Consider the following 27,813-nt stretch of genomic DNA (forward strand, 5'->3'; position numbering starts at 1 on the left):
TGATACCTGGTACATCTTGGGCTACTGGGGACAAGGCACCATGGTGACGGTGACTGCAGGTAAGAACCTTTCAATTATTTATGAACTGTTTTACTTCAGTCTTTGTTTTATTTAGTTTTTTCTATTTTAAGTATGCATCCGTTCACTGAATTGCGGGTTTGCTGGATTCTGTATTGAGATTTTGTTGTAATGTTTCATGTGATTCTGCTGAAAAAGGAATTATTCTGCCTCTTGACAAACGGTTCTGCTGAGGGATTCAGTGCCGGGTTGTTATGATTTAGTGTTTATTTGCTGAGGATACTGTGTGGCTGGGTACTTTAAATACCTAACGCCTGTTAAACAGTTTGGTACTTCTGCAATGTTTAATCTCGGCGACATCTGAGCAGGTTTTACCATCTCCTGCACAAGTGTTAGAAATCTAACCCAATACTCACAAAATATGCTGAAGTATCTGTGTCAATTTATTGAACACTTCCCGCTTATTGACAATGCTGATGATCTTCTTCCATATTTCTGTGTTTTAATTGTTCATTCACTTGCTGAAAGGCGGATTTGGTGGGTAGAATTTTCTTGAAATGCTGTTTGATTCTGTTGAAAGTGTTTGTAGAATCGAGCTGGTTCTCCATGAGACCGATTTCAGCCCCTCGGTGATGTAATTTGCTGTATTTCTGCTGAAGAGTTTGTGGCTGGTTGATTTTGAATGAGTAAAATTTGTGAAACGGTTCTGGCGTTTCTATATTCTTTAAACTCGATGATACTCGATGATTTCATTTTTGTAATTGAATGAAAACAAGAAACGTATTTGAAACTGCTTGGTACACGATTGTGGGTGGAAAACAGTCATGATTTTATAGTGTTTTTTAAAAGTGATGATTGCAGATTAAATTAAGCCACAGTTTATAATGCTCTTTCCGAACATAATTTGTTACTGCAATGACATCCTGGCTTTTCTGCAATGTTCCATCTTGGTGGGGTTGATGGATGCAGCTTTTATCTCTCCTTCCAACTGTTTAAATGCGTTTGAAATACGGTCCAACCTGTATAGAATGTGGTAAAGTTTTTAAAATATTTTGGACATACCCCACATCCTGACAACGATATTACTGTTATTCTGTATTTCTATTTAGTTTGATAATTCATACATTTGACGGCGAACTGGTTCGCTGGATTCGATATTCAGATGTTTTTGAAATGTTACGTTTCACACTGTTGAATGTAGAATTTAGCTGTTTCTCAATGAAACGAGTTCAGTCCTTACGTTGAGTTTTGGTGTTTTCCTGCTGAGGAGATAGTGTGTCTGGGTGACTTTGAATAAGTACAATTTGTGAAGCGGTTTTCTGTTTCTCCGTTGTTTCTGCATTGTTCAAACTGGGTGACATTGAGCAGTTACACGTTTTCTGGTTTAATGTCGAAAGATTTGCGCGTTTGAATCTCCTTGAAACACAATTGTAGGGAGTAAACGCGGCAGGTTTCGAAAATAAAGAAAGCAATTAAAGATTTGATAGACATATTTAAATTTTACGTGATGATTACTGATTAAACTAAACCATGGCGTCATTAAGAATGCAATTTGTTACTGCAATCTGAAACTGTTTAATTAAAACGTTTTCAAATTAGTGAGTAAAATTAATATAACTTAAACAATTATAATGCTGTGTTATAACCACATTATCCAAATATATTTTCATATTAATATCATTAATCATCAATCGCCTTTCACAATTCTGCTCTGCTCTGCACTCCATCAGCATGACCAGAAAAGTTTCTAAACTGGAAATATTTTCTGATTATTTATGAAACTGTTTTAATAATAATATACTGATTCTACAGCACTGTTCAGTTGCACAATATATATTTGAATTATTTTTTTATTTCTCTGATTACGTTTGCAGTTACTTAAGTAGGAGTTTTATATTGCAGTTTGGCAATTTATGTATCCGGTTATTATATTACTTATGTGCAGCAGCTCGTATATTATCTCTTCAGCGTCATTTGTAGTTGTCTCTGATATAATCATAAAGAGTTTTGTCAGAGGTGGAAGTCGCTGACAGTGAAGGAATTGTTCTTATGATTTTATCTAAATTGTAGGAATGTTCATACTGCTCATTGCTGGAGACACAGTAAAAGCTTGAAATTCAAAGATATTAATTTAATTACAAAAGGAGAATATTAGCTTTGCAAAAAATAATAACATCCTGTCTCGCAGAGCTGTGCTGTGCATAATATAACATTATAGAAATAAAACAAGTTATACAATAGAAGAATAGATTATATCTGAGCCTCAAGCTTATTTCTTATTAAATCATAAATTGAACAAGAACATTTCTGCATCATTTTCTGATTATGTTTCAGTGCTGTAGAGGATCTGACTGAGTTGTTTTCATTAAGTGTTGCACTGATTAATTTGGATCTCCTTTCTTTAAGCAATATTTTCAAGAATAAAGTTAATCGAATTGCCTGAATGATTAAATCTCGAAACACTTTTATTGGTCACAAACTACCAAGGACTTTATTGTTAGAGATATAGTTTCGAGTTACAATAGTTTATCAATTCGGGAGTACCGCTTTAACAAACTGATGAGATATTGCACATGTCTGAATTATTCCATCCGATAATTTGAAGTTTAATATTTAATTAAATCCAAACTATTTATCAAATTTCAGACAGGAGCAGGTTTTGAATTACAGAGAACCATGTTTTATTATTTATATTATAGAGTACAAATCAGCTGACAGGTCAACTAATTGACAATTGGCAATGTGACATTAGTACTAACTAATTCAACATAAATTAACCCTACAATTGAGTAGTACACTGGCGTGCGATATCAAAGCTATTAGAGAATGTTTAATTGTACTGAAAATAATTTACAAAACAATACATTTATTTACTCAGGTTGAAGAGTCGACCCGCCTCGATTGTTTTGTTGATTATATTTAATTAGAAAATTGGATCAAATCAGGTCATCAGTTTCCAATGTGAATGTTTCCTGGTTTGTTTATTTCTTAGCAAACACTGGATCTTTGTCACGGACATTAAACTCCCCTCAATCTGTTATATTTAATGTGATCATTCTCCGTGATAATACATTGTGCCCAGTTCAGACAGACAGGAGAAATAGCTGAAAGGCGAAGGGAGTTTTGAAATTAATATCAGTTTCATTTCAAAAAGGTTATTGAATTGTTATTGTCGTAAGTTGACCATTTATCAATTAGAATCGAGCAGTTTGAATGATTCGTTCCCCTGTGTTTCAGAGTGAAATTTGACAGACTAAATACTCTCTCATGCGCACAGTGTCTCTCCCTCACACACTCCCTCTCTCCCACAAACCCAGACTATTCCTCAAACACACAGACACTCTCTCACAGACACTCTCACACACACAATAGCTCTTCAAAAACACACAGTCTCTCGCACACACACACTCGGGCACACACACGTACTGCCTCACACACTCAGTTTCTTACATACTCACTGTCTCCAACTTTATCTCGCTCCAAATCTCCCTCACACACCAACAGACTGTCACTCGCTCTCTCACAGGCACAGGCACATTATTCCTCTCTCTCTTTCACAGGCAATCTCCCTCGCACACTCTCTCACACACTCTCTCTTACAAGTTTTACCAATCTCACTCACATACACAATCATTCGCAGACACACACTCGCACACATGCACTCTCGCACACGTTATCTCTTGCGCACACACTCGTTCACACACATGCTCTGTCACAGACATCTCTCACACATCCGCTCTCTCACACACACACTCTCTTATGCATACGCTCTCTCTCACACTCTCTCTGACATGCATCGTCTCTCGCTCGCACGTTCTCTCATGCTCTCTCACACACATGCTCTCACACACACACCCTCTCACACACACGCTCTCTCACACACACGGCCTCTCTCACACACATGCTGACTGGTTTAGCTCACCAGGCTAAATCGCTGGCTTTTAAAGCAGACCAAGCAGGCCAGCAGCACGGTTCGATTCTCGGACAGGCGCCGGAATGTGGCTACTACGGGCTTTTCACAGTAACTTCATTGAAGTCTACTCGTGACAATAAACGATTTTCATTTCATTTCTCTTGTACTCCTGCTCTCTCACACACATATATCCTCTCTTTCATACATACTCTCTTATGCACATGCGCTCTGATACTCACTCTCTCCGCACGCAATCGCTCACTCGCTTACACTCATGTTCGCTGATGCACATGCTCTCTAGAGCACATGCTTTCACACACACTTGCTCTGTTGCATACATGCTCTCTCACACACATGTACTCTCCCACACCTGCTTTCTCACACACACGCTCTCTCACACACATATCACTCGTACTCACGCTATCTTGCACACACGCTCCCCCACACACATGCCCTCTCACTCACACGCTCTCTCGTACACTCACTCTCACACACTCATGCTCTCACCAACACACGCTCTCTCACACACACGCTCTCTCATTCTCTCTTGCACACTCACTCACACTCAAGCTCTCTCATTCTCGCTTGCACACACGCTCTCTCACACACATGCTCTCTCGCACACATGCTCTCACACACGTTCTCTTGTACACATGGTGTCTCGTGCTCTCACAAACATGCTCTCTCACACACATGCTCTCTCACACATGCTCTCTCATACTCATGCTCTCTTGCACGTGTGCTCTCTTGCACACATGTTCTCTTTCACACATACTGTCTCGTGCTCACGTTCTCTCACACGTACACTCTCTCACCCACATGCTCTCACAAACATGATGTCTGGCACACATGCTCTCTCACACATATGCTGTCTCACTCGCATGCTTTGGTGCATACATGCTCTCTCACACACAGTTTTGCGCATACAGTCTCTCTCCTGTGGACACTATTTTGCTCCCTCACACACACACATCCTCTCGCTCGCACAAATACACACAATGACGCTCTCACACACAGATATTCTTTGACACACAGAGATACTCTCTCTCACACACACACCCACATGCATACTCTCTCTCCCACTCTCTTCATCCATCTCTCGCACGAATGCAGACACATACATATGCACAGACACACGCTCTCAGACACATACCCACACTCTCCCTCTCACACACACGCACACGCAGACACACACACATTGTCAGAAACACAGATGAGAGCGACTGAATCTAACATCAATAATAAACATAATAATCTTTACTATTGTCACAAGTGGGCTCACATTAACACTTCAATGAAGGTCCTGTGAAAATCCCCTACACGCCACACTCTGGCGCCTGTTCGGATACACAGAGGAATAATTCAGAATATCCAAACCACCTAACAGGACGTTTTTCAGGACTTGAGGGAGGAATCCGGAACACCTGGAGGAAACCCACGTAGACACGGGGAGAACCTGCAGACTCCACACAGGCAATGACCCAAGTGGGAATGGAATCCGGATCCCTGGTGCTGTGAAGCGACAGTGCTAACCACTGTGCTACAGTGCCGCCAAATCACGGCATCATTTAAACGTGTGACCTTAAGGAGCCCAACCAAAGAATGAATGGATGGGAATCAGGAGAACAATCTCTGCTGGTTGGAGTCATACCTAGCACCAAGGTAGATGGATTCCATTGCTGGAGGCTAATCATCTCAATTCCAGGACATCACTGCGAGACTTCTTCAGGGCAGTGTCCTCGGACAAACCATCTTCAGCTTATTCATCAATGACCTTTTCATCATAATGTCTGAACTGGGATTGTTCTCAGATGATTGCACCAAGTTCAGCACAATTTTCAACTGTGCAGTCACTGAATAAATCTATGTGTAAATAAAGCAACATGGAGACTACATCAGGTTCTGGCTGACAAGTGGTAAGTAACAGTCAAGTCACCCAATTGAAGGCAATGCCCATCTCCAGTAAGAACGGATCTAACCACCGCCCCTTGACATTCAATGGCATGTTGCACGTTTTACTATGGGCGTAAAACGCGTTTATTGGAGTGTATTAACACGCCTCCGAGTTCGACGTGTGCTTAACACTGCTAGGCTCTGTTCTATGTAATTATTTAGCTCTGGAGTCGCCAGTTGCCGTATAGGCAACGTCACAAGTATTCCAAGGTCAAGTTCAAAGTAATAAAGACGATACACCGATTAGTAAAGTTCAAACGATCAATATTTATTATACAGTTATAATAAATACTCATGCACACACTAAGAGACTAAGCTATAACTAAACTTAAGCAAACAGAATACTTATCTAACAGGAACAGGCAAGGTCAGAGAACGAGGCCTTCGTCCTGGTCTGGCACTGCAGCCTTCAGCAAGCGTTCTGGTACTTGGGAGTCTAGTGGGCTTGGATCGCGTAGCGAGCGTTGAACTTACGGTTTCGGCGGCTGGTGCTCAACGGCTGGGGTCAGGATGCAAGATGTCAGTCAGAGCCGGAGCACGGGTTTAACAGACCGGACAACACGAGGTCCCTATCTTTTATAGGGGTTCCATTGTCCTTCCCTCTTCTCGGGCGGGCTCTACCTATTGGATCAATTTCTTATCGATACTGGATTAATTCCCCAATGCGAGGGGGTCTCCGTGATGGAGGGGGCGTTTCTTATGTCCTTTTGTTTGGAGGTTTCTGGTGCCTCGATGTCTGGGTCTTGATTAGAATGTGTCCATTCAGAACCAAATGTATCTATTGTGTGGGTGTTCAAGTCTGATGGCCTCATTAGCATGCAAAGTGTTTTGCCATTTGCACCTAGCTAAGGTCTTTTCACCTGAGCCCAAACTGGTTTCTGCTGCTGCAGAATGCAAACTGCTCTTTGCAGACTGCTGTTCTGGCTAAACTGTCTGTTTCCCAGCAGTCTTCTATTTTAGTTTGGCTCAGTGTCCATTTTGCGTGGCCAGCATGGCTACATTCCCTCCTTGTGATCCTCACAATCATACTATTGTGAAGGATCACCTATGTACTTTGCCTTCCTTGTGTTCTGACCTCTTGCCAGTTCCTGTTCTACTCTGTTCTAAACTATGGGAAGAAGAGAAAAAAATTTTTAACTAACATTTCTACTTGGCCCTATGTCAAAAGGACATGCATTACTACAACTGGGAACCTCTACCTATCACTATTAACCTTAACCTTAACTTAAACATTTAATCACTCTAAACCTTAACCATTCACACCACAACATCACACTTCCCAACTCGGCAGTCGAGTATGGAACAATATAATACATGGCTGAATTTTATTTACAGAGTGTTGTAATCAGTGAGGGGTTGAGGGGTTTGGTGGAATCCGAAGATGGGGGATTGCACTCTATAGATGGGTGAGGTGCTGGAACGAGAGGCTCTCCTCTTCCATTTCCTCAACCTGAGGGTCTGCACTAGGACGATGAGGATCGCGATCACCAACAGTGATTCGATTATGTAGGACATGGAGTACCACGTCATGAATTTAGTACACCAGGTCTGAACCTCGCTGATCAGAGCTGAGCACTGGGGGTTTGTTGTACTAACATTTACGGTGGGGGTTGTGGGGGAAACGTGTCTTGTTTCCACACATATACATATGACATTAAACAGTAATAAGTGGGCTTCCATCATTTTGCTGTTCTTCTTCTTTCTCTTCCTTCTTCCTCCGGTATTGACAATCCTGGCTTCGACCTCTGTCTCGTCCTTTGAAACCTTTGGGATCAAGCACAGTATCTGTCAATACACAGTTTAAGACCTTTACTTGTTAGTGCATCTGTCTTTCAAATCCCAATTGACCCTTTAAAATGACTGGCTAAGTCACACCCTGTGACTCCCCTCATTTTTTTTTTCAAAAAGCGAATTTAAAGACCAGCATACACCTAACAATCCTTCCTTCTGCGAGCCGTCTCGCAGGCTTTGCTGATTTACCATCCGAATGTTCCCGGATGTAAATAGCATGTGGGATGGTGGCCGAAGGGCTACCTAACGTAAAATGAAAACAAACTTGGAAACAAACATCCGAATGAGTTGCGTATGGGCCGCGACGGGTATGAGTTGGATGGGATCCCCGGGTAGGGCGTGCTGTGCCATACCCGAGCTTGGCTGACCAAGGGTTGGTTCTCAGACAGGGCGGGTCCTCAGTGCCGTTTGTCCACTGCCTGAGTAACCTGGAAAAAACGGGTACGAATGTGTTTACCATGACTTGCAGCCTCTATTTCGCCGAATAGAGGGGCACCTAAAAAACCAAGGGAGCCAAGATGCTCCAACTGAGGACATCACTGAAGTTCTCAGAGATATCTGCGGACAAGCTATTTGGCGTGTGGCCTTACAACTTTGGAAAAGATCTCCAATCAAACCGAAGTTCTCAAAAGTTTCGGCAGACAAGCTAACGTGTATGTGAGGTGGTCACAATCTTTTCAGCTGAAAAGAAGATGTCCATCCTCCAGCTGAACAATTTACATTCCTGAAAACAAACAAACATGAAACGAAGACAAACATACGTGCAGGTTCCATCAGAAAGGACATCGTTTCCCTCAAACGATTCCTATCTTACATCATCTGGACACCTCACTTTGATTCTGCCTCTGTGAACAGGGTCACAAAGGGGTTGCCGTGTCGGGAGTCAGACACCGTGTCGTCCTGCTCTCCCGGATCCCACACCCTTGTGTGGATCAGGCATGCTATTTTGGAATTGTGTGACCGGGGGTCACTCTCGTCATTGCGGACAAGTCTGTAGGAATTGTCCCTGTGCCATTGTGTAGCGTCGAGTGTGTTGTCGGGGTAGTCGGGGTCGGGTGGTGGTTCTGGATATTTGAGGTAGGTGACTTCCATGGGGTCACTGGAGTCGGAGTCGTAGTTGGTGCAGTGTGGGCTGTATGGCTGTGTGGTGTCGCTGTCTTCAGAGTCAGTGTCAGTCCTGCTGTCTCTGCTGTGGCAGCTTGTGGGCGTGTCGGGGCGTGGTCTGTAGTGGTCTGTGGGCGGAGTCGTGGGCGAGTCCGTTGATGAACTGGTCTGTGAGGGGGATGGTGGAAAAGTGTCTCTGGTGGGCGGGGTGAAGTGTTCTGCTGCATCCAGCAGGACATGGTGAGCATGGTTGGCCTGTGTTCCATATGCCTTTAACTGGTTTATATGGAACCACGCGGTCTTCCCATTAGGATACTTTATCCTGTAAACGGAGGGGCTAATTTTGTCCGAAATTGAGTAGGGACCGGAATATTTTGGAGCCAAAAAACTGCTGGGGTTATAAACAGATAACATTACCTGTTGCCCAACCTGGAATTCTGTGGTGTGTACGGTCTTATTGAAACAGGCAGTACGTTGCTGTCGGCGTTTCCCTAGCTGGACTGCGGCTGCGAGCTGTGCAGACCTCACAGTCTCAACTAGATCTTTAACTGCCTTTTCATGTGTGAGGGCCGTCAATTCGGGGCTTGTCATGTCCAGTCCTAAAAGGAATTCTGTACCTTTCATAGGGCGTCCGGTCATGAGTGTGTGTGGTGTGTATCCTGTCGATGTGGAGACAGTGTTCCTTATGAACATAAGTGCAAATGGGAGCACTGAATCCCATGTGGAATTATTCTCTTGGACCATTTTCCTGAGGGTAGTTTTTAGGGTCCGATTCATGCGCTCCACAATCCCGCTGGACTGTGGATGATACGCAATGTGGAAGTTCTGTTTGATTCCGAATATTGTCAGGACGTTCCTCATGACCCGTCCTGTAAAGTGAGATCCCTGGTCCGAATCGATACTTCGGGGTAAACCCCATCTCGTGAAGATGTGGTGGGTCAGGATCTTTGCAGCTGTCTTTGCTGTATTTGTTCGTGAGGGAAATGCCTCTACCCACTTGGTAAAGGTATCTATCACCACCAGAACGTATTTATAGCCATTCCTACAAGGGGGCAATGGACCTATAAAGTCGATCTGGAGGTTTGTCCAAGGGCCGTTAACTGGGCGAGTATGCCGAAGTTGTGCTTTCTTAGAATACCTCTCCGGGTTATTCTGAGCACAAATCAGGCAATTCTCTATGTAGTGCGTTACATCATTCCTGAGATTAGGCCACCAACAGAGTTGCCTGAGGTGCCTCGTTGTTGCATCAATTCCCTGATGCCCGTGTCCGTCATGGAACAAGGCAATCATCTGATTCCTGTCCTGCTGTGGGACCACATAAAGTTGGTCCTTAATGATCACACCCTCATGTGTGGTCAGTGCGTGTTTAAAGTGCTCGTAAGCAGGCACAAAGTTTCCCTTGAAAACCTCCCTGAGGTCTCCGTCCTGTTTCTGTGCTGCCACGAGATCTTTAATATCAGTCTGTGAGACTTGGACTGCGCTCACAGGGGCGCTAGCTGGTGCGCTAGCAGGGGGGGTCCATAAGTGTCCTCTCCTGGAACCTGCCTTAGCCAACGCGTCGGCCTTTACATTCCCAGGGGGTGATGACCTATGGTGGCTTCTTACTTTTATTATGCCGAAGGTCCTGTCCTTCGCTTTCTCTAGGATATGCTGGAGTAAGGGGGCTGATGGAAGGGGTTTTCCGTCTGCGGAGACAAAACCTCGTGTCCTCCACAGGGGCAGAAAATCTGTTAGGCTATTGCATACATATAAGCTGTCTGAATATATGTCTGCTGGGCTGGGGAAAGAATCGGGGTGGTCCACTATGTACGCTATGGCTGCTAGCTCTGCTGCCTGCGCGCCTAAGTGACCTGGTAACTTAAGAGCTATCTCTTCGAGAGCGCGCCCCTGCGCGTCCTCTACATAGATGCCGCATCCTGTGATACGCTCACCATTTAAAACTGTGGAGGAACCGTCTACATAAATCCTCAAGGGTCCACACGTGTCTGTGGGCTGGGGGCTTTGTTTCGGGTTCCCTATCTTCCTGGGGGGTGTTTTTGCTAAAAAGGGTCCTGTGTTATGCAGGGGAGCTACAATTTCACAGTCATGGGGTTGTCCGGGGTATTGGAGGTTGTCTGCTAAGTATGTGTGGGTGCGTGTCCGTTTTACAGTAATGTCCCGTCCTTGTAAAAGTAGGGTCCACCTAGCTGCCCTAATCTGGCTAACTGAACCGCCCTTCAGTCGACCGTCTAGTAGTAGCTGTGTGGGTGTGTGTTCGGTTAGAATGGTGATGGGGTTTAGTCCGGTGATGTATGAGAAATACTGCACTGCCCAGAAGACAGCAAGGAGGTGCCTCTCACAGGCTGAAAATCCTTGTTCTACCGGGTCTAACAGTCGGGAGGCATAAGCCACTGGTCTTAGCTGCTCGTGCCGTTCTTGAAGCAACACGGCCGAGAGGGTTAGATCTGTGCTAGCTACCTCGATTGCGTACGGTGAAAGTTGGTCGGGGACTAGCAGCGCGGGTGCTGCACTAAGGGCTCGTTTCAACTCTTCCACAGCGCCTGTATGCTGCGGAAGCCATTCCCAGGGGGCTCCTTTCTTAAGGAGGTCTGAAAGTGGGGCGGCTTTTGTCGCGAATCCGTCGATGTGGTTCCGACAATAGCCAACCAGTCCTAAAAACGACCGGAGGGCTGAAACATTCTGGGGAAGGGGCAATTTGACAATCGAATCAATTCTTTTGAATTCGATCTCGCGTTTGCCGTGCGTGATGACTGATCCCAAATACATCACTTTACTTTCCAATATTTGGGCCTTTTTCGGGTTAACTTTACAGCCAATTTCAGTTAAGAGTTCCAGGAGTTCGGCCAGAAGCGAAATGTGCTCTGCCTTTGTGTCTGTCTGCAGTAGTAGGTCGTCTACATACTGTACCAGACATTCGGGTCGGGAAAATTTTTCTAATCCACTTGCCAGCTGTCGGTGGAAAATGGAGGGTGAATTGTGGAATCCTTGTGGGAGGCATGTCCACGTGTACTGCTGTGTTTTAAAAGTGAATGCGAATTTGTATTGGCACGCTTTTGCCAATGGTATTGACCAGAATCCATTACTGATGTCCAATACCGTGAAGTACTTGGCGTTGAGACCCTGCTTGAGCATGGTCTCGGGACTAGTAGCTACCGTTGGGGCTACTGCGGGGGTTACTTTATTGAGTTCCCGATAATCAATGGTCAGACGCCATGATCCATCGTGCTTCCTCACTGGCCAAATAGGGGCATTGTTGGTGGAGGCTACCGTTCTCAGTACACCTTGGTCCAACAAGCTACCTATAACTTTTTCTATTTCCACCTCTGCCTCGAGGGGAAATCTATATTGCTTTTGCGGTCGGGGGTCCTGTCCGGTAACATGAACTTGTCCAGTCATTCTGCCACAGTCATGACGGTGACTTGCAAATGCTGTCCTGTGTTTGTTTAGTAGGGCCTTAATTTGTCTGTCGGTGTGGAGTGTAGTCAGGTCGAATGAGTACTCTCCCACTGCGCTAATCCGATTAGCGTAGTCTCCTACTGTGAGGGTGGCTGGGGCTCTGTCTGATCTCGCCATTCGCCAGACACACTGGTTCACTGGGTCGAACGACAAGCTGTGAGCGTTCATAAAATCTATCCCCAGGATGTGCTCTGCTGTCCGGGGAAGATTTACTAGAACTACGGGGTGCCTTGTGCTAATGTTCCCTAGCTGGATCGCTACGGGTGCTGTGATATGTCCCTGCTGCGAGTGTCCGGTGAACCCGCTAAGTGTGATGGTGGAGGTGGTCGGCCACGTGTCTGAGTGTGCCGTGGTTGTGGAGTTAATGGTGGTGCGGGATCCTCCTGTGTCCCACAGTAACTCTATGGGCTTCCCTTTGACTTTTGCCGTGACTACGGGCCTCCCTGATGAGTCCCATAGTGTGTCACAGACCCAAGTGGGGGAGCCCGAACACCGTCAGTTCGTCTCGTCCACATTGGTGGGTCCTGACTGTACTGCTACATTGTGGATGGGTTTTGCTTTGTTGCGGTTCAGAGTGCCTGTCTGCTGGCCTCTCTGAGATCGCTGGGGTGCTTGGCACTCTTTAGCCCAATGCCCTAACTGTCCACAGTTATAGCATTCCTGTCCTTTCTGTTGTGGGCTGCTCTTGCCGTCATTTACCCATGCGGGCTTCTGGTGCTCTCTGACTGCTTGGATATCTGCAGCAGCCTGAGCCTCTTCTGGGGATCTAACCTTTCCTTTTGCCTGAAGCGATTGCTCCCAAGCGCGGGACAATCTTTTCAGGACCCATTTCTCGTTATGGGCCTCTTCTGAGGGGTCGTAACTGTTGCAAGCGCTCTGTCCTGCTTCTGTTGCGTGTGAGATAATTGTGCGCGTCCACTTAACCATGTTTTCGCGGGTTAAATGCGCTCTATCTAGCTGTCCGAAAACTGCGCTGAAATGAATCCACAGCCTTCCTGCGAATGCTGTGGGGTGTTCGGATCTCTTCTGCCTGCACTTATTCAATCCTTCTACGGGGTCACCTCTATTGTACCCGATGGCATCTAAAATGGCGGTGTGCATCTCCTCTAGGCTGCCTCCTGCCACGTTTTGTGGGTCGGGGAGGGCTGCTACTACGCTCTGGTCTAAGCTCAGCACGGTGAGCTTAACCTGCTCTCTCTCATCCAGGCCGTACATGGTAGCCTGCTGTTTTACTTTAGCGAAGAACTGGTGGGGGTCTGCGGTGGGGAGGAACGGAGTGATCTTTTCACAAGCGTCCCTTAGCTGGGTTACTGTTAAAGGGGTGGTGTAAGTTATGTCTGGGGCGCCTTCTGATTCGGCTTTCCTCTGTGTGGTTACGGGATTCATGGGTGCGGTTATGATCTGAGCTGTGGGGGGTTGGGGTGCCTGTCGTTTCTGCTGAGCTGCGGGCGCACATGTTCCCTGAACATAACGCTGCGCTGTCTCGCTTAATTCCTGCCAATCTGGGGCATTTTCCCCATCTAACTGAGCTCCAAAGGTGCTTTGGAAGCCATTCTGCACCGAAAGCAGAGATTGCAGTTCCGCAATCTGTTTCCTGCATTTCGCGTGGTCAACTGTGCTTTGTCTTTGTTCGGTTGTTGCAGCATGGAGTGCTCTCAAAGCTGCTTTGAGATCGGAACATTGCCTCTGCAATGCCTCCACCTGCTTTTCCGATTCCTGTCTTATCAGAACGGCACGTTGCACGTCCTGATAGGCTTTCTCATACTGGGTCTGGGAACTGCTCAGATGAGCTAGACAAGACTGGTGAGCCCTCTTGGCATCATCCACCTCTCTATCCTTCTCTGCCAACTTCCCTTTTAATTCCAGGTTTTCTTTCTCGACGTCCCTGACATCGACCTTACTCATTCGGTTCCTTTCCTCTAAATCTGCCCGGAGCGTCCTGATGACCTCCTCTGCGCCTCGCAACTGTGCCAAGCAGGACACAATTGCCATCGGCTTGCGTGCTTTACCTAAACTCTTTTTGTGTATTTGAGAGAGGTTCTCCCACCAAGTATGACCTATACTCCCGGGACCTGTCTCCTCATTTGCACAAAACTCTTTCCAAAGGGGCCATCCCTTTCCTTGTAAATATTTGCGGAGTTCCAGCTCCCACGTGGGACACTGGCCTACCCTGCTACTGCTGCTGGTCGCTGCGACCACAAACTTTGCTGGATCCATCAGACGTTCCATTGCCTGCATGGCCATTTCCTCTGACTCTCTTTTTATAATTTGGAACAGGGGGTTGTTGGGGTGGTGTTTCGTAAAAAGGGTACGGCTTACGCTATTTTCCGATCACAAAACTACCGAAAGTTTGTCGCAACAAAAAGCTTTCAGTTTTACCTTACAGCCCTGTTAGTACGCATGCACTAAACACACTTCCGAATTTCGCTTATTATTTTGAACACCTTGAATACTTGTGATCTCTTTCTTTCTCTGCAATTTGGAGTTCTAATTCAAATTTCAGGGTCCTGGACACTGTGGTGTTTCCACTTACAACAGGGTCCCGGCGGATGTCGCCACTAAATGTTGCACGTTTTACTATGGGCGTAAAACGCGTTTATTGGAGTGTATTAACACGCCTCCGAGTTCGACGTGTGCTTAACACTGCTAGGCTCTGTTCTATGTAATTATTTAGCTCTGGAGTCGCCAGTTGCCGTATAGGCAACGTCACAAGTATTCCAAGGTCAAGTTCAAAGTAATAAAGACGATACACCGATTAGTAAAGTTCAAACGATCAATATTTATTATACAGTTATAATAAATACTCATGCACACACTAAGAGACTAAGCTATAACTAAACTTAAGCAAACAGAATACTTATCTAACAGGAACAGGCAAGGTCAGAGAACGAGGCCTTCGTCCTGGTCTGGCACTGCAGCCTTCAGCAAGCGTTCTGGTACTTGGGAGTCTAGTGGGCTTGGATCGCGTAGCGAGCGTTGAACTTACGGTTTCGGCGGCTGGTGCTCAACGGCTGGAGTCAGGATGCAAGATGTCAGTCAGAGCCGGAGCACGGGTTTAACAGACCGGACAACACGAGGTCCCTATCTTTTATAGGGGTTCCATTGTCCTTCCCTCTTCTCGGGCGGGCTCTACCTATTGGATCAATTTCTTATCGATACTGGATTAATTCCCCAATGCGAGGGGGTCTCCGTGATGGAGGGGGCGTTTCTTATGTCCTTTTGTTTGGAAGTTTCTGGTGCCTCGATGTCTGGGTCTTGATTAGAATGTGTCCATTCAGAACCAAATGTATCTATTGTGTGGGTGTTCAAGTCTGATGGCCTCATTAGCATGCAAAGTGTTTTGCCATTTGCACCTAGCTAAGGTCTTTTCACCTGAGCCCAAACTGGTTTCTGCTGCTGCAGAATGCAAACTGCTCTTTGCAGACTGCTGTTCTGGCTAAACTGTCTGTTTCCCAGCAGTCTTCTATTTTAGTTTGGCTCAGTGTCCATTTTGCGTGGCCAGCATGGCTACAGGCATTACCATCATTGAATCCCCACTCGAAACCTCCTGGGGGTTCACATGGACTAGAAAGTGATCTGGACGAGTCATATAAAATTTGAGGCCAGAAGAACAGGTCAAAGGTGAAAAACTCATCTCCTGACACCCCAAAGCCTGCCCACCATCTAAAGATCCGCTGTGGAAGATCATCATGTCTCCTGAGGCAGCACCTTCCAAACCCATGACAGCGGCCATCTGGACAAGGACAGCAGACACATGGGAACACCGCCAACTGGAAGCTCAACTCCAAGTCACTCAGCATCATGACTATAAAATATATCCCCGCTCCTTCACTGCCGCTGGTTCAAAACCATGGAACTGACTCGGGGAAACCCCACATGGACTGCACTGGTTAAAGAAGGAAGCTCACCACCTTCTCAAAGGCAATGAGGGATGGAAAATAAATGCTGACCCAGCCACAGACGCCTACATCACAATAATGAATAAACACAACACACTCTCCGTATACAATATGACAAGAATTTAACGGGCAGAAAAATCCCATTTGCAAAAGTAAAATCAGCAAATTTACAGGAATGTTTATTGTCCCAGTTCTAAATTGTTTTGTGGAAAATTAAATTACATCGACATTAAAGCAGCTGCCCAGTGATCTACACTGCTGTCTGACTTTACACAGCCGGTGTTACTGACAGTATTAAAGCAGCTGCCCAGTGATCTACACTGCTGTCTGACTGCACACAGCCGGTGTTACTGAAAGCTGATCAATGTGGAGAATCAGGACAGGATCGATGGAGAGGAAGAGGAAGAGGTGGGGGTGGTGGAGCCGAATGGAGGAGCCCCCAGCTCGGCTGTGGACAACAGACATCGGAAAGCTGAGCCTGAGCGGAAACTCATCCAGAGAAACATCGTCCTAATGGGCTGGGAGAACCTGGGAATGATCACTCACCTACGGTCACTCACTCACTCACTCACTCTCACCTGTCTTCACTCATTCACTTACCTTCACTCACTCACCATCACTCATTGACACTCACTCACCCACCTTCCCTGACGCACTCTCACACACCCACCCTGACACACTCTCTCACCCACCCTCTCTGACACACTCTCACTCACCCACCCTCCCTGACACACGCTCACCCACCCTCCCTGACACACTCTCACCCACCCACCCTCCCAGACACACTCTCACCACCCCCCATCCTCCCTGACACACTCTCCCTCACCCACCCTCCCTGACACACTCTCACTCACCCACCCTCCCTGACAGACAGTTACTCACCCACCTTCCCTGGCACACTCTCACTCACCCGCCCTCCCTGACACACACTCACCGCCCACCCTCCCTGACAGACAGTTACTCACCCACCCTCCCTGACACACTCTCACACACCCACTCTCCCTGACACACTCTCACACCCAACCTCCCTGACACACTCTCACTCACCCACCTCCCTGACACACTCTCACACCCCCCCCCCCCACCCCGTGACACACTCTCACACACCCACCCCCTCCTTGACACACACACTCTCACCCACACTCCCTGACACACACACTCTCACCCACCCTCCCTGACACACACTCACTCACCCACCCTCCCTGGCACATTCTCACTCACCACCCTCCCTGACACACTCTCACTCGCCCACTCTCCCTGACACACACTCTCTCACCCACCCTCCCTGACACACTCTCACTCACCCACCCTCCCTGACACACTCTCACTCACCCAGCCTCCCTGACACACTCTCACTCACCCACCCTCCCTGACACACACACACTCACGCAAACTCCCTGACACACTCTCACTGACCCACCCTCCCTAACACACTCACCTAGCCTCCCTGACACACTCTCACTCACCCACCCTCACTGACACATTCTCACTCACACACCCTCTCTGACACACACACACTGACCCACCCTCCCTGACACACACTCACTGACCCTCCCTCCCTGACACACACACGCTCACTCACCCACCCTCCCTGACACACTCTCACTCACCCACTCTCCCTGACAGACCCTCACTCACCCACCCTCCCTGACACACTCTCACTCACCCACCCTCCCTGACACACTCTCACTCACACACCCTCCCTGACAGACCCTCACTCACCCACCCTCCCTGACACACTCTCACTCACACACCCTCCCTGACACACTCATTCACGCACTCTCCCTGACAGACCCTCACTCACCCACCCTCCCTGACAGACCCTCACTCACCCACCCTCCCTGACACGCTCTCACTCACCCACCCTGACACACACACACTCACCCACCCTCCCTGACACACTCTCACTCACCTACCCTGACACACTTTCACTCCCTCACCCTCACACACAGTCACCCATCCTCATTCACCACCACTCGCCCTGATTGACTCCCCCTTTCAGACCCAACCTAACTCGTTCATCCTCACTCACACACTCTCAGCCACTCATCCTCAAACCAACGCACATTTTGACTCATCCTCACCCACTCTCCTTCAGGCTCTCCCCCTCACTCAGTCACCCCCCCACACTCACCCCCCATCCTCGCACACCCACCCTCACACACCCTCACTCACCCACCCTCACGCATGCTTATTCACTCACCCACACTCACACACCCACCCTCACGCACCCTCAATCAGTAACCCACCCTCACTGACACATTCACTCTCCCCCTCACTCAAATACCACCACCCACCCTAACTCACTCACTCACTCACCCTCCAACCCACCATCGCTCTCGAATGTTCCCTTACACATCCACCCTAACTCATTCATACTTACTCATCCAGCCTCACTCATTCACCCTCACAAAGACTCGCACCAACCCTCTTTAAGACCTTCACTCTCAGATCCTTACCCTTCCTCACTCACACACACTCACTCATTCACATTCCCTCATATACCCTTAATGAGCCACCCTCACCAGACGCACCTACCCTCTGTCACCCACTATCACTCACCCTCACTCACCCACCCATCCTCACACACCCTCATTTACCCACACCCATCCCCTCACTCACCCTGACTCACTCAACCACCATCACACACCCACCCTCGCCCACCACCCACACTCATTCTCTGCCACTCACACATCCTCACTCACCTTCACACACCCACTAATTCTCAATGACGCACCTCACTCACTGACCCGCACTCACTCATACATCCTCCTTCAATCATCCTCACTCATTCACCCTCACTCGACCACGGTCACTGACTCCCCCTCATTCATTCACCCCCTACATTCACTCACCAGCAGTCGACCCCCGACTCACCCAAGCTCACTCACTCACCGACCCCCTGACTCACCCACCCTCGCTCACTCATCTTCATTGACTCTCACTACACAACCTCACTCACCCAGCGGCACTCATTCCCTGCGTCTCACTCACTCTCCCTCACCTACCCTGGCTCATTCGTGCTCGGTGACACAGCCTCGCCCATTTACCCTCACTCAGTCATTCACCCTGATCTACCACTCATCAACACTAATACATCCTCAATCAGCCAACTCACTCACACACACTCACTCTCCTACCCTCACTCAGTTACTCACTCACCCACACTCACTCTCCTACCCTCACTCAGTTACTCACTCACCCACACTCACTCTCCTACCCTCACTCAGTTACTCACTCATCCTCTCTCACTGATGCTCAGGAAATCGGCAAGGGAGCGTCTGCAGCGAGTGAGGAATAGAGAACTGGAGCGAAACTGATGTCCATTGGCCCCCGAATGTGGCTCAGAACACGGAGGTGGCGAGAGCCGGGGGAAGGAGCGGAGAGCCGGGGGAAGGAGCCGAGAGCCGGGGGAAGGAGCCGAGAGCCGGGGAAAGTGCGGAGAGCCGGGGGAAGGAACCGAGAGCCGGGGGAAAGTGCGGAGAGCCGGGTGAAAGTGCAGAGAGCCGGGGGAAGGAGCAGAGAGCCGGCGGAAAGTGCGGAGAGCCGGGGGAAAGTGCGGAGAGCCGGGAGAAGGAGCAGAGAGCCGAGGGAAGGAGCAGAGAGTCGGGAGAAGGAGCAGAGAGTCGGGGAAAGATAGAGAGCCGGAGGAAGGCTGCAGAGAGCCGGGGGAAGGAGCAGAGAGCCGGAGGAAGGAGCAGAGAGCCGGGGGAAGGAGCAGAGCGCCGGGGGAAGGCCCAGAGAGCCGGAGGAAAGTGCGGAGAGCCGGGGGAAGGAGCAGAGAGCCGGGGGAAGGAGCAGAGCGCCGGGGGAAGGAGCCGAGAGCCGGAGGAAAGTGCGGAGAGCCGGGGGAAGGCGCAGAGAGCCGGGGAAAGTGCAGAGAGCCTGGAGAAGGGGCAGAGAGCCGGGGGAAGGGGCAGAGAGCTGGCGCAAGTGCGGAGAGCCGGACGAAAGTTCATAGAGTGGGCGATAAGCCATAAGAATCGGGGTAAAGCGCACAGTGCTGGCGAAATGTTCAAAAAGACCGGGGAAAGTGCCAGGAACCGGGAAAAGTCGAAAGAACTGGGGAAAGTGCAGCACACATGGGCAAAGCACAAAGAGCAGGAAGAAAATTCAGTGCCGAAAGTGCAGAGATGCGGAGGAAAGCGCAGAGAGCCGTGGAAAAGAGCAGAGAGCTAAACGATAGTGAAGGGACCAGGAGGAAGGTGCAGCAATCCAGCGGGAACCGCAGAGAGATGGGGGAACGCTCAGAGAGCGCGGGGCGGGGGTTGGGTGGATCGCAGACAGCCCGGTCTCAGTGACAGGCGGAATATGGAGTTAACACCACAATCAGCACAGGGCAGGCTCTTACTGAATGGGGGAGGAGACTCCACGGATTGAATGGCCTCCTCCTGCTGTCAATGTGCATGGTCCTAAAATTAGTGAATGTTGCAATTACTCAAATGTAGAGTTTTATTGTAATTATATAAAGGTACATTCAGAAGGTGTTTTTGAAGCAAAGCCACAATTCTCTGGTTTGGGGAGTGGGGTTAGTGAGATGGAGGGAGGAGGGGGCATCAGTCAGTTTGAACAAAGGGAATTTCCCAAAACTGCAAAGATACAAATGAAGACACAACTTTTGTAAGACAAATTGATTGTGACGTACACAGCTCAGTTAGCTGGATTGTGACGTACACAGCTCAATTAGCTGGATTATGACCTACTCGGCTCAGTTAGCTGGATTGTGACGTACACAGCTCAGTTAGCTGGATTGTGACATACCCAGCTCAGTGAGCTGTATTGTGACGTAGACATCACAGTCAGCTGGTTTGTGACGTACGCAGCTCAGTTCGCTGGATTGTGACGTACACAGATCAGTTAGCTGGATTGTGACGTACACAGCTCAGTTAGCTGGATTGTGACGTACGCAGCTCAGTTAGCTGGATTGTGACGTACACAGCTCAGTTAGCTGGATTGTGACGTACACAGCTCAGTTAGCTGGATTGTGACGTACACAGCTCAGTTAGCTGGATTGTGACGTACGCAGCTCAGTTAGCTGGATTGTGACGTATACAGCTCAGTTAGGTGGATTGTGACGTACACAGCTCAGTTAGCTCGATTGTGACGTACACAGCTCAGTTAGCTGGATTGTGACGTACACAGCTCAGTTAGGTGGATTGTGACGTACACAGCTCAGTTAGCTCGATTGTGACGTACACAGCTCAGTTAGCTCGATTGTGACGTACACAGCTCAGTTAGCTGGATTGTGACGTACACAGCTCAGTTAGCTGGACGGCTGGTTCGTGACGAAGAGCGATCCCAACAGCGCGGGTTCAATCGCTGCACCGGCTGAGGTTATTCATAAAGATCTCCATTCTCAACCTTGCCCCTGGCCTGATGTGTGGTGACCCTCAGGTTAAATCACCACAGTCAGCTCTCAAAGGGAAAGAACAGTCTCCGGGACTATGGCCTCATTTGCATTTTATATTACATGGTGGCTGAAATAATGGGGGAAACGCTCTGCTCTTCTCTTTCAATCCAATGAAAGATACACCATTCAGATTACATCAAAATATGTTTTTTTTTTATAGAGACGGAGAAAGAGGTGAGTTTCTGAACAAGTGACAAAAAGTAGGTGATTCCGAACGATAGAACCGATAGAAGATTCAATGTGGATGTGTGATTTAATCGGAAATGTTAGGATAAAATCATAGTTCTAGTCAAATTATGAAATGCTTGGTTACTTATAAATCACAAATACCAGAGTCTAACTTGTTGAATGGGCCATTCTCCCCCAGTGACACCGACTCCGCCCACTCTCTACAGTCTGGTCTCCTCCTGTCAGCAACACAACACCGACGGCTCCGTGACCTACGGCTGTTTGGCGATGGACTACTCCCCAGAAATCACCAGCCTCACCTGGAAGAACGATGGGCAGCTGATCACCACTGGAGTTAAGAAATACCCATCAGTAAAAAACAAGAAGGGAACCTACACCCTGAGCAGCCAGTTAACCATCACCGAGTCAGAGGGGGGATGCAGCAACATCAGCTGTGAGGTTCGACACAGCGTCTCAGACAAGAGCATTGGAATGGAATGTAAGTGTTGTGGAACCTGTGAGAAATAGAAAACCTATGATTACCTTATATAGGGTCTTGGATATAACTCATTTGTAATACTCTGCATATTCCTGATCCCTGGAAAATCCAGTTTAGTGTCTATTGACCACAAACATTTTTAAAGTATATCAACTCATTTTGTTTATCAATTTCTTCTGCAAGAAATATCTCATTGTGTTTCTTGAAGGTCCCAGAATTTATGCTCCAAATGTTCTCCTCACCGTGAGTTCCAGTGAAGAAATCACAAGGCAGAAATTTGCAACCATCGTCTGTTCGATCAACGATTTCCATCCAAAGTCAATGACGGTGAAGTGGCTGAAGAATGGACAAGCCATGGGTTCAGGAATTGTCACCTCTCCCGCCTGTGAAGTTAGCAGGAACTTCTCAGCGAGCAGTCGGCTGACAGTCTCCGCTGGGGAATGGTTCAGCAAAGCGGTCTATACCTGCCAGGTCACTCATGAAGAGGTCACCCAAATTCACAACATCACCGCGTCTGGTAAGAGACACAAACAGAGGAAACAATAAATCATCCTGCACTCTGATGTTAATCCAAATCAGGAATTTACTGAAGTTAGTACAAAGCACAGAATAACTTCTAGTTTGCTGCCATGTAGTTTGTGTTTCATTCTGATGTAAGAGCTGCATTAGGATTGCTGACCATTCACGATTTTATGAATATAGAAATAAATGTATCCCTATAATTTGAAGTAATTTAGTGAGTGAGGTGAATCAATGAAATGAAAATCGCTTATAGTCACAAGTAGGCTTCAAATGAAGTTACTGTGAAAAACCCCTCGTCGCCACATTCCGGCGCCTGTTCGGGGAGGCTGGTATGGGAATTGATCCCGCGCTGCTGGCCTTACTTGGTCTACTTTAAAAGTCAGCTATTTAGCCCTGTGCTAAACCAGCCCCTGGTGGACTTGATATCAGCTTTATCCTCAGACAGCTGATTATATTTGAGAGTCAGTGGGTGTCTGGAACCTTTAACTGATAACAGCTCCGGGGGAAGTGTTGGAAAGTTCATCCAACCTATTTATGGATCAGCCTCCAGTACTTCGTCCCTGAGATCAGGAATTGAATATTTGTATTGGGAATGCTGCAATACTGATTCGTTAGAATGGCATCGGGGCTGACTGTATTTCACAATGAGAATAGTTTTCAGAAACCAAACTGGTCTTCCAATGCGTATCGAGGATTAAAGGCGATCTTTAGGGGTTGATGCTTCGAAGTTGATTATTTCGAGGTTGATGTTTCGAAGTTGATTTATTCCCATTTAGAGTTCAGGCTGAATCCTGCTGACCTGATTCTGAAGATCAAACTTGGCTTGATTTCCACTTTTTTCATTCACAGATCCTTCCATTTGCACTGATGCCTCAGTAACAATAGTGCCACCACCAATAGAACAGGTCTTACTGGAGGCGACTGTAACCTTAACCTGTGTCATTTCGAATGCTCCTTATGGAGTCAACGTGTCCTGGAGTGAAGCTAAGAAGCTGCTGAAATCAGAGATCGCCGACGAGCCTGGGGCAGATACTGAGAGCGTGCTCAGCAAATTAAACATCTCGACACAAGCCTGGCTGAGTGGGGCTGTGTTTGACTGTGTGGCGAGCCATCAGGACCTGCCAACTCCTTTAAGAATTTCAATTCACAAAAAAATAGGTGAGCGGTGAGACTGAAGCAATAATTGAGCCATTGTGTCTATTTCTAGTGTCAGTGCAGCGGTCAGTATTTAGCATTCAGTGTATTTATGGTCCATTCTGATTGGTAATTCCACTAACTAAATACTCTGGGCGTTTAGAGTTTCAGGGGGAAATTGATATGTAGATGAATGAACAATGAATTAAACCCAGTGATATTGGGTGTAGATCAAGCGAGACCATAGACCACAAGACTTAGGAGCAGATGTAACCCATTGGGCCCATCAACACCGGTCCAGCCTTCAGTGAGTTCAAGCCTGATCTGATGTGATAACCTTCAACTCCTCTTTCCCACCTTATCCCCATATCTCTTGACGGTTTTACTGATTTAAAATATGTGTCCCTCAACCTTGAACGTACTGACCGACCCAGAATCTGAGGTCGCCTTCATTCTTCTAAACTCCAATCAGTACAGCCCAGCCGACTTAACCTCTCCCCGAAAGAAAATCCCTCCATACCCGGGATCAACCTTGTGATCCTTCTCTGGACTGCCTTCAAAACCAATCTGTCTTCTTTAGATAAGGGCACCAAAGCTATTCAAAATATATCAGGTGTTGTCTAACTAATTCCCCAGTTTTAGCTAGGCTTCCCCATTGTTATATTCTACTCCTTTTAAAATAAAGATCAGCATTCAATTTGTCTCCATATTACCTGCAAAACTTACTTTTTGTGGTTTCTGCACGAGGGCCCCCAATTCCCCCGTTACTTCAGCTTTCTTCAGTCTTTCTCCATCTAAATAATAATTCTTTATGTTCTTCCTCCTACCAAAGTGTCTAACCTCACATTCTCTGTCCCTCTGTGGATTTTCTGTAATCCTCACCACTTGCCTTTCTACCTATTTTTTGTCATCTGCAAACATGGGAATAGTACATTCATTTATCAAACACCGTTTTGAAATTCATGTATATTACATCTATTGCCCCACCCCCTCCCCCTCCCTCTCTCGCCTTCTCGTCATCACCTCAAATAAGGGCACTAAATTTGTCAGGCATGATTTACCCTTCCCGAAGCCGGACTGACTCTGTTTGATTATATTGAGTATTTATAAATGCTCAGCTATTGGATCTGTTATAATGGACTCGAACCGTTTTCCACTGACAGATGTTAAGGTCCCTGGCCTATAGTTACCTGTGTTTGACTCCCTTCCCTTTTGAATAAGGATGTTACATTGGCAGTTGTCCAATCTTCTTGGGGTAAGGTGGGAGGAGCCTCGTGTGGAGTTTATACACCAGCACAGAACAGTTGGGCCGAATGACCTGTTTCCCTGCTGTTCACTTTCTGAAACTTTCGAATCCAATATCCGTAAATTCTCAGGGAAAAGGATTGTGTCCACCTCTGCTCCGAGCTGGGAACCCGGACAGACCCCAAAGTGGAAAATGGAAACCTTTAAAATCCAACACAAAACACATTTCTCCCACATCTAACCCGCGGTTCCATTGTCTCCGGAATTCCCCATTTTATTGACATTTATTGTACATTTTCTGCAGATCCCAATCCGCGGGAACCGTCCGTCTCTGTCCTCCTGCCCTCGGCTGAAGACGTCTCCGCTCAGAGATTCGTCTCCCTCAGCTGCTTAGTGAGAGGTTTCTCCCCCCGAGAGATCTTCGTCAAGTGGACCGTCAATGACAAGCCGGTGAATCCCGGGAACGACAAGAACACCGAGGTGATGGCGGAGAACGGCAATAGCTCCTTCTTCATGTACAGCCTGTTATCCATTGCAGCGGAGGAGTGGGCCAGCGGCGCTTCTTACTCCTGTGTGGTGGGACATGAAGCCATCCCCTTGAAGATCATCAACAGAACGGTTGATAAATCCAGCGGTAAACCCAGTTTTGTGAACATTTCCCTCGCTCTGATGGACACCGTTAATTCATGTCAATGAGAATCGATTGGTTATATTTCGAACTAAAATAAAAATAATAAAAACGTTTCCTCTAATTGTGATTTAAACATACAGCCGCTTGATTAATGGTGTTTCCACTTTACTGATGTTAGATCTGAAAATGAAATGAAAATCACTTATTGTCGCAAGTAGGCTTCAGTCAAGTTATTGTGAAAAGCCCCTCAGCGCCACATTCCGGCGCCTGTTCGGGGAGGCTGGTACGGGGATTGACCCGTGCTGCTGGCCTGTATTGGTCTGCTTTAAAATCCAGCGATTTAGCCATGTGCTAAACCAGTCCCTGGTCAATGAGACCCGGATTTCTACAGGTCTCGGCCCCAAGTCTGATACAACCAGAGCTCCCAGCTCAGATACACCCTGGATTAGAGACAGAGTAAAACTCATTCATTCCAGGATTCAGCAAAATATCTTCATTGACTTTCCTCCAGCTGAGGAGAAATCGGACAATTTCCCATTTCAGACAAACAAACCCATCACATTTAGATCTCGGTGTTCCTGCTTCTCTCATTGTCCATCCCTTTAAAATTAATGTCAGCTTTAAGTTGCTGCATGAGACCCACTGGGAACTGGTTTGAGGGTCACACAGAAACATGGACCAACAATCTCCAGTCAAAGAGAGGGGAAAGTGAAATTGTTAATCCACTGTACCCCCACCTCCCCAACAGAGAGAGCGGGAGGGGTATTAGTTATTCCACTGTCTCCCCACCCACCCACCTCCCCCACAGAGAGAGGGGAAGGGCATTAGTTAATCCACTGAACCCCCACTTCCCCAATAGAGGGAGGGGGAGGGTCTTTAGTGAATTCACTGTACCCCCACTTCCCCAACAGAGAGAGTGGGAGGAGCTTTAGTTAATCCACTGTACCCCCACTTCGCCAACAAAGAGAGGGGGAGGGGCATTAGTTAATCCACTGTACCCCACCTCATCAACAGAGAGAGTGGGAGGGACTTTAGTTAATCCACTGTACCCCCACTTCACCAACAAAGAGAGGGGCATTAGTTAATCCATTGTCTCCCCACGTCCCCAACAAAGAGAGCAGTTGGGGCATTACTTAACACATTGTGCCCCCACTTCCCCAGCAAAGCGAGGGGAGGAGCATTAGTTAACACATTGTGCCCCCACTTCCCCAACAAAGAGACGGTGGTGGGCTGAGTTAATCCACTGTACATCCGCTTCCAACAATGAGGGGGGTGTACATTAGTTAATCCACTGGACATCCGCTTCCAAAAATGAGTGGAAGGACATTATTTAATCCACTGCCTCCCCACTTCCCCAACAAAGAGAGCAAAGGGGCAATACTAACCCATTGTACCTCCACTTTCCCAACCAAAAGAGGAGGAAGGTGATGAGTGAACTCTCTGTATCTCCACCTCCAGCAGGGAGAACCCAAAGGCAATTTGCTGAGCTGACCAGAGAGAGGGAGATTATTAACTCAATATCTTCCCAGTCCCCAAGCAGGGAGTTTGGAAGTAAACGGTTGTCTGGACTAAGAACTCAGTTACTGACATTACAAGACGCCATGTAGTTTACAGGCTGATACATTATAAAGATGTTCTTAAAATATCTATTTATGCAACATAATTTTTTTTAGCACCCTTGTTCCTCTTATCCGTATGCTGAAACCGATTCCCCATAATCCAAATCCAGACTGGTGATTGAATTCTCTCTGGGTTTTCACTGTTCTCTCCCGAGGAGCCTCCTCGTATTTTTGCATTAGGTCACCTGATGTCAACTTGCAACTCACGGAAAACACATTTATATGCAGAAAGTTCAACATATTCTACATCGGTATCAATAATACCCACAACTAGCAAAGCTACAGGCAGCTGATACAAATACACAGACAGATAAACAGACACAGACACTACACACACATGCACACAGACCCACAAACACACACACGCTCACAAGTAGACACAAACACACACATAGAAACACATGCACAAACATACACCCAGGCACAACGGACCACACATATTTTGACACAA

General features: G+C 47.4%; 1 gene segment (V, D, J or C); it reads left to right on the forward strand.

Annotated features, from left to right (window-relative positions):
* On the forward strand, positions 1 to 27,655 carry LOC119959452. The segment is given in 6 exon segments: positions 1 to 59; positions 21,912 to 22,211; positions 22,420 to 22,728; positions 23,583 to 23,891; positions 25,417 to 25,500; positions 27,543 to 27,655. Coding segments are annotated over 6 exon segments (1,134 nt in total).
* Positions 27,656 to 27,813: the final 158 nt, after the last annotated feature.

This window comes from Scyliorhinus canicula, unplaced genomic scaffold, assembly GCF_902713615.1.
Source record: "Scyliorhinus canicula unplaced genomic scaffold, sScyCan1.1, whole genome shotgun sequence".
Lineage (NCBI taxonomy): Eukaryota > Metazoa > Chordata > Chondrichthyes > Carcharhiniformes > Scyliorhinidae > Scyliorhinus > Scyliorhinus canicula.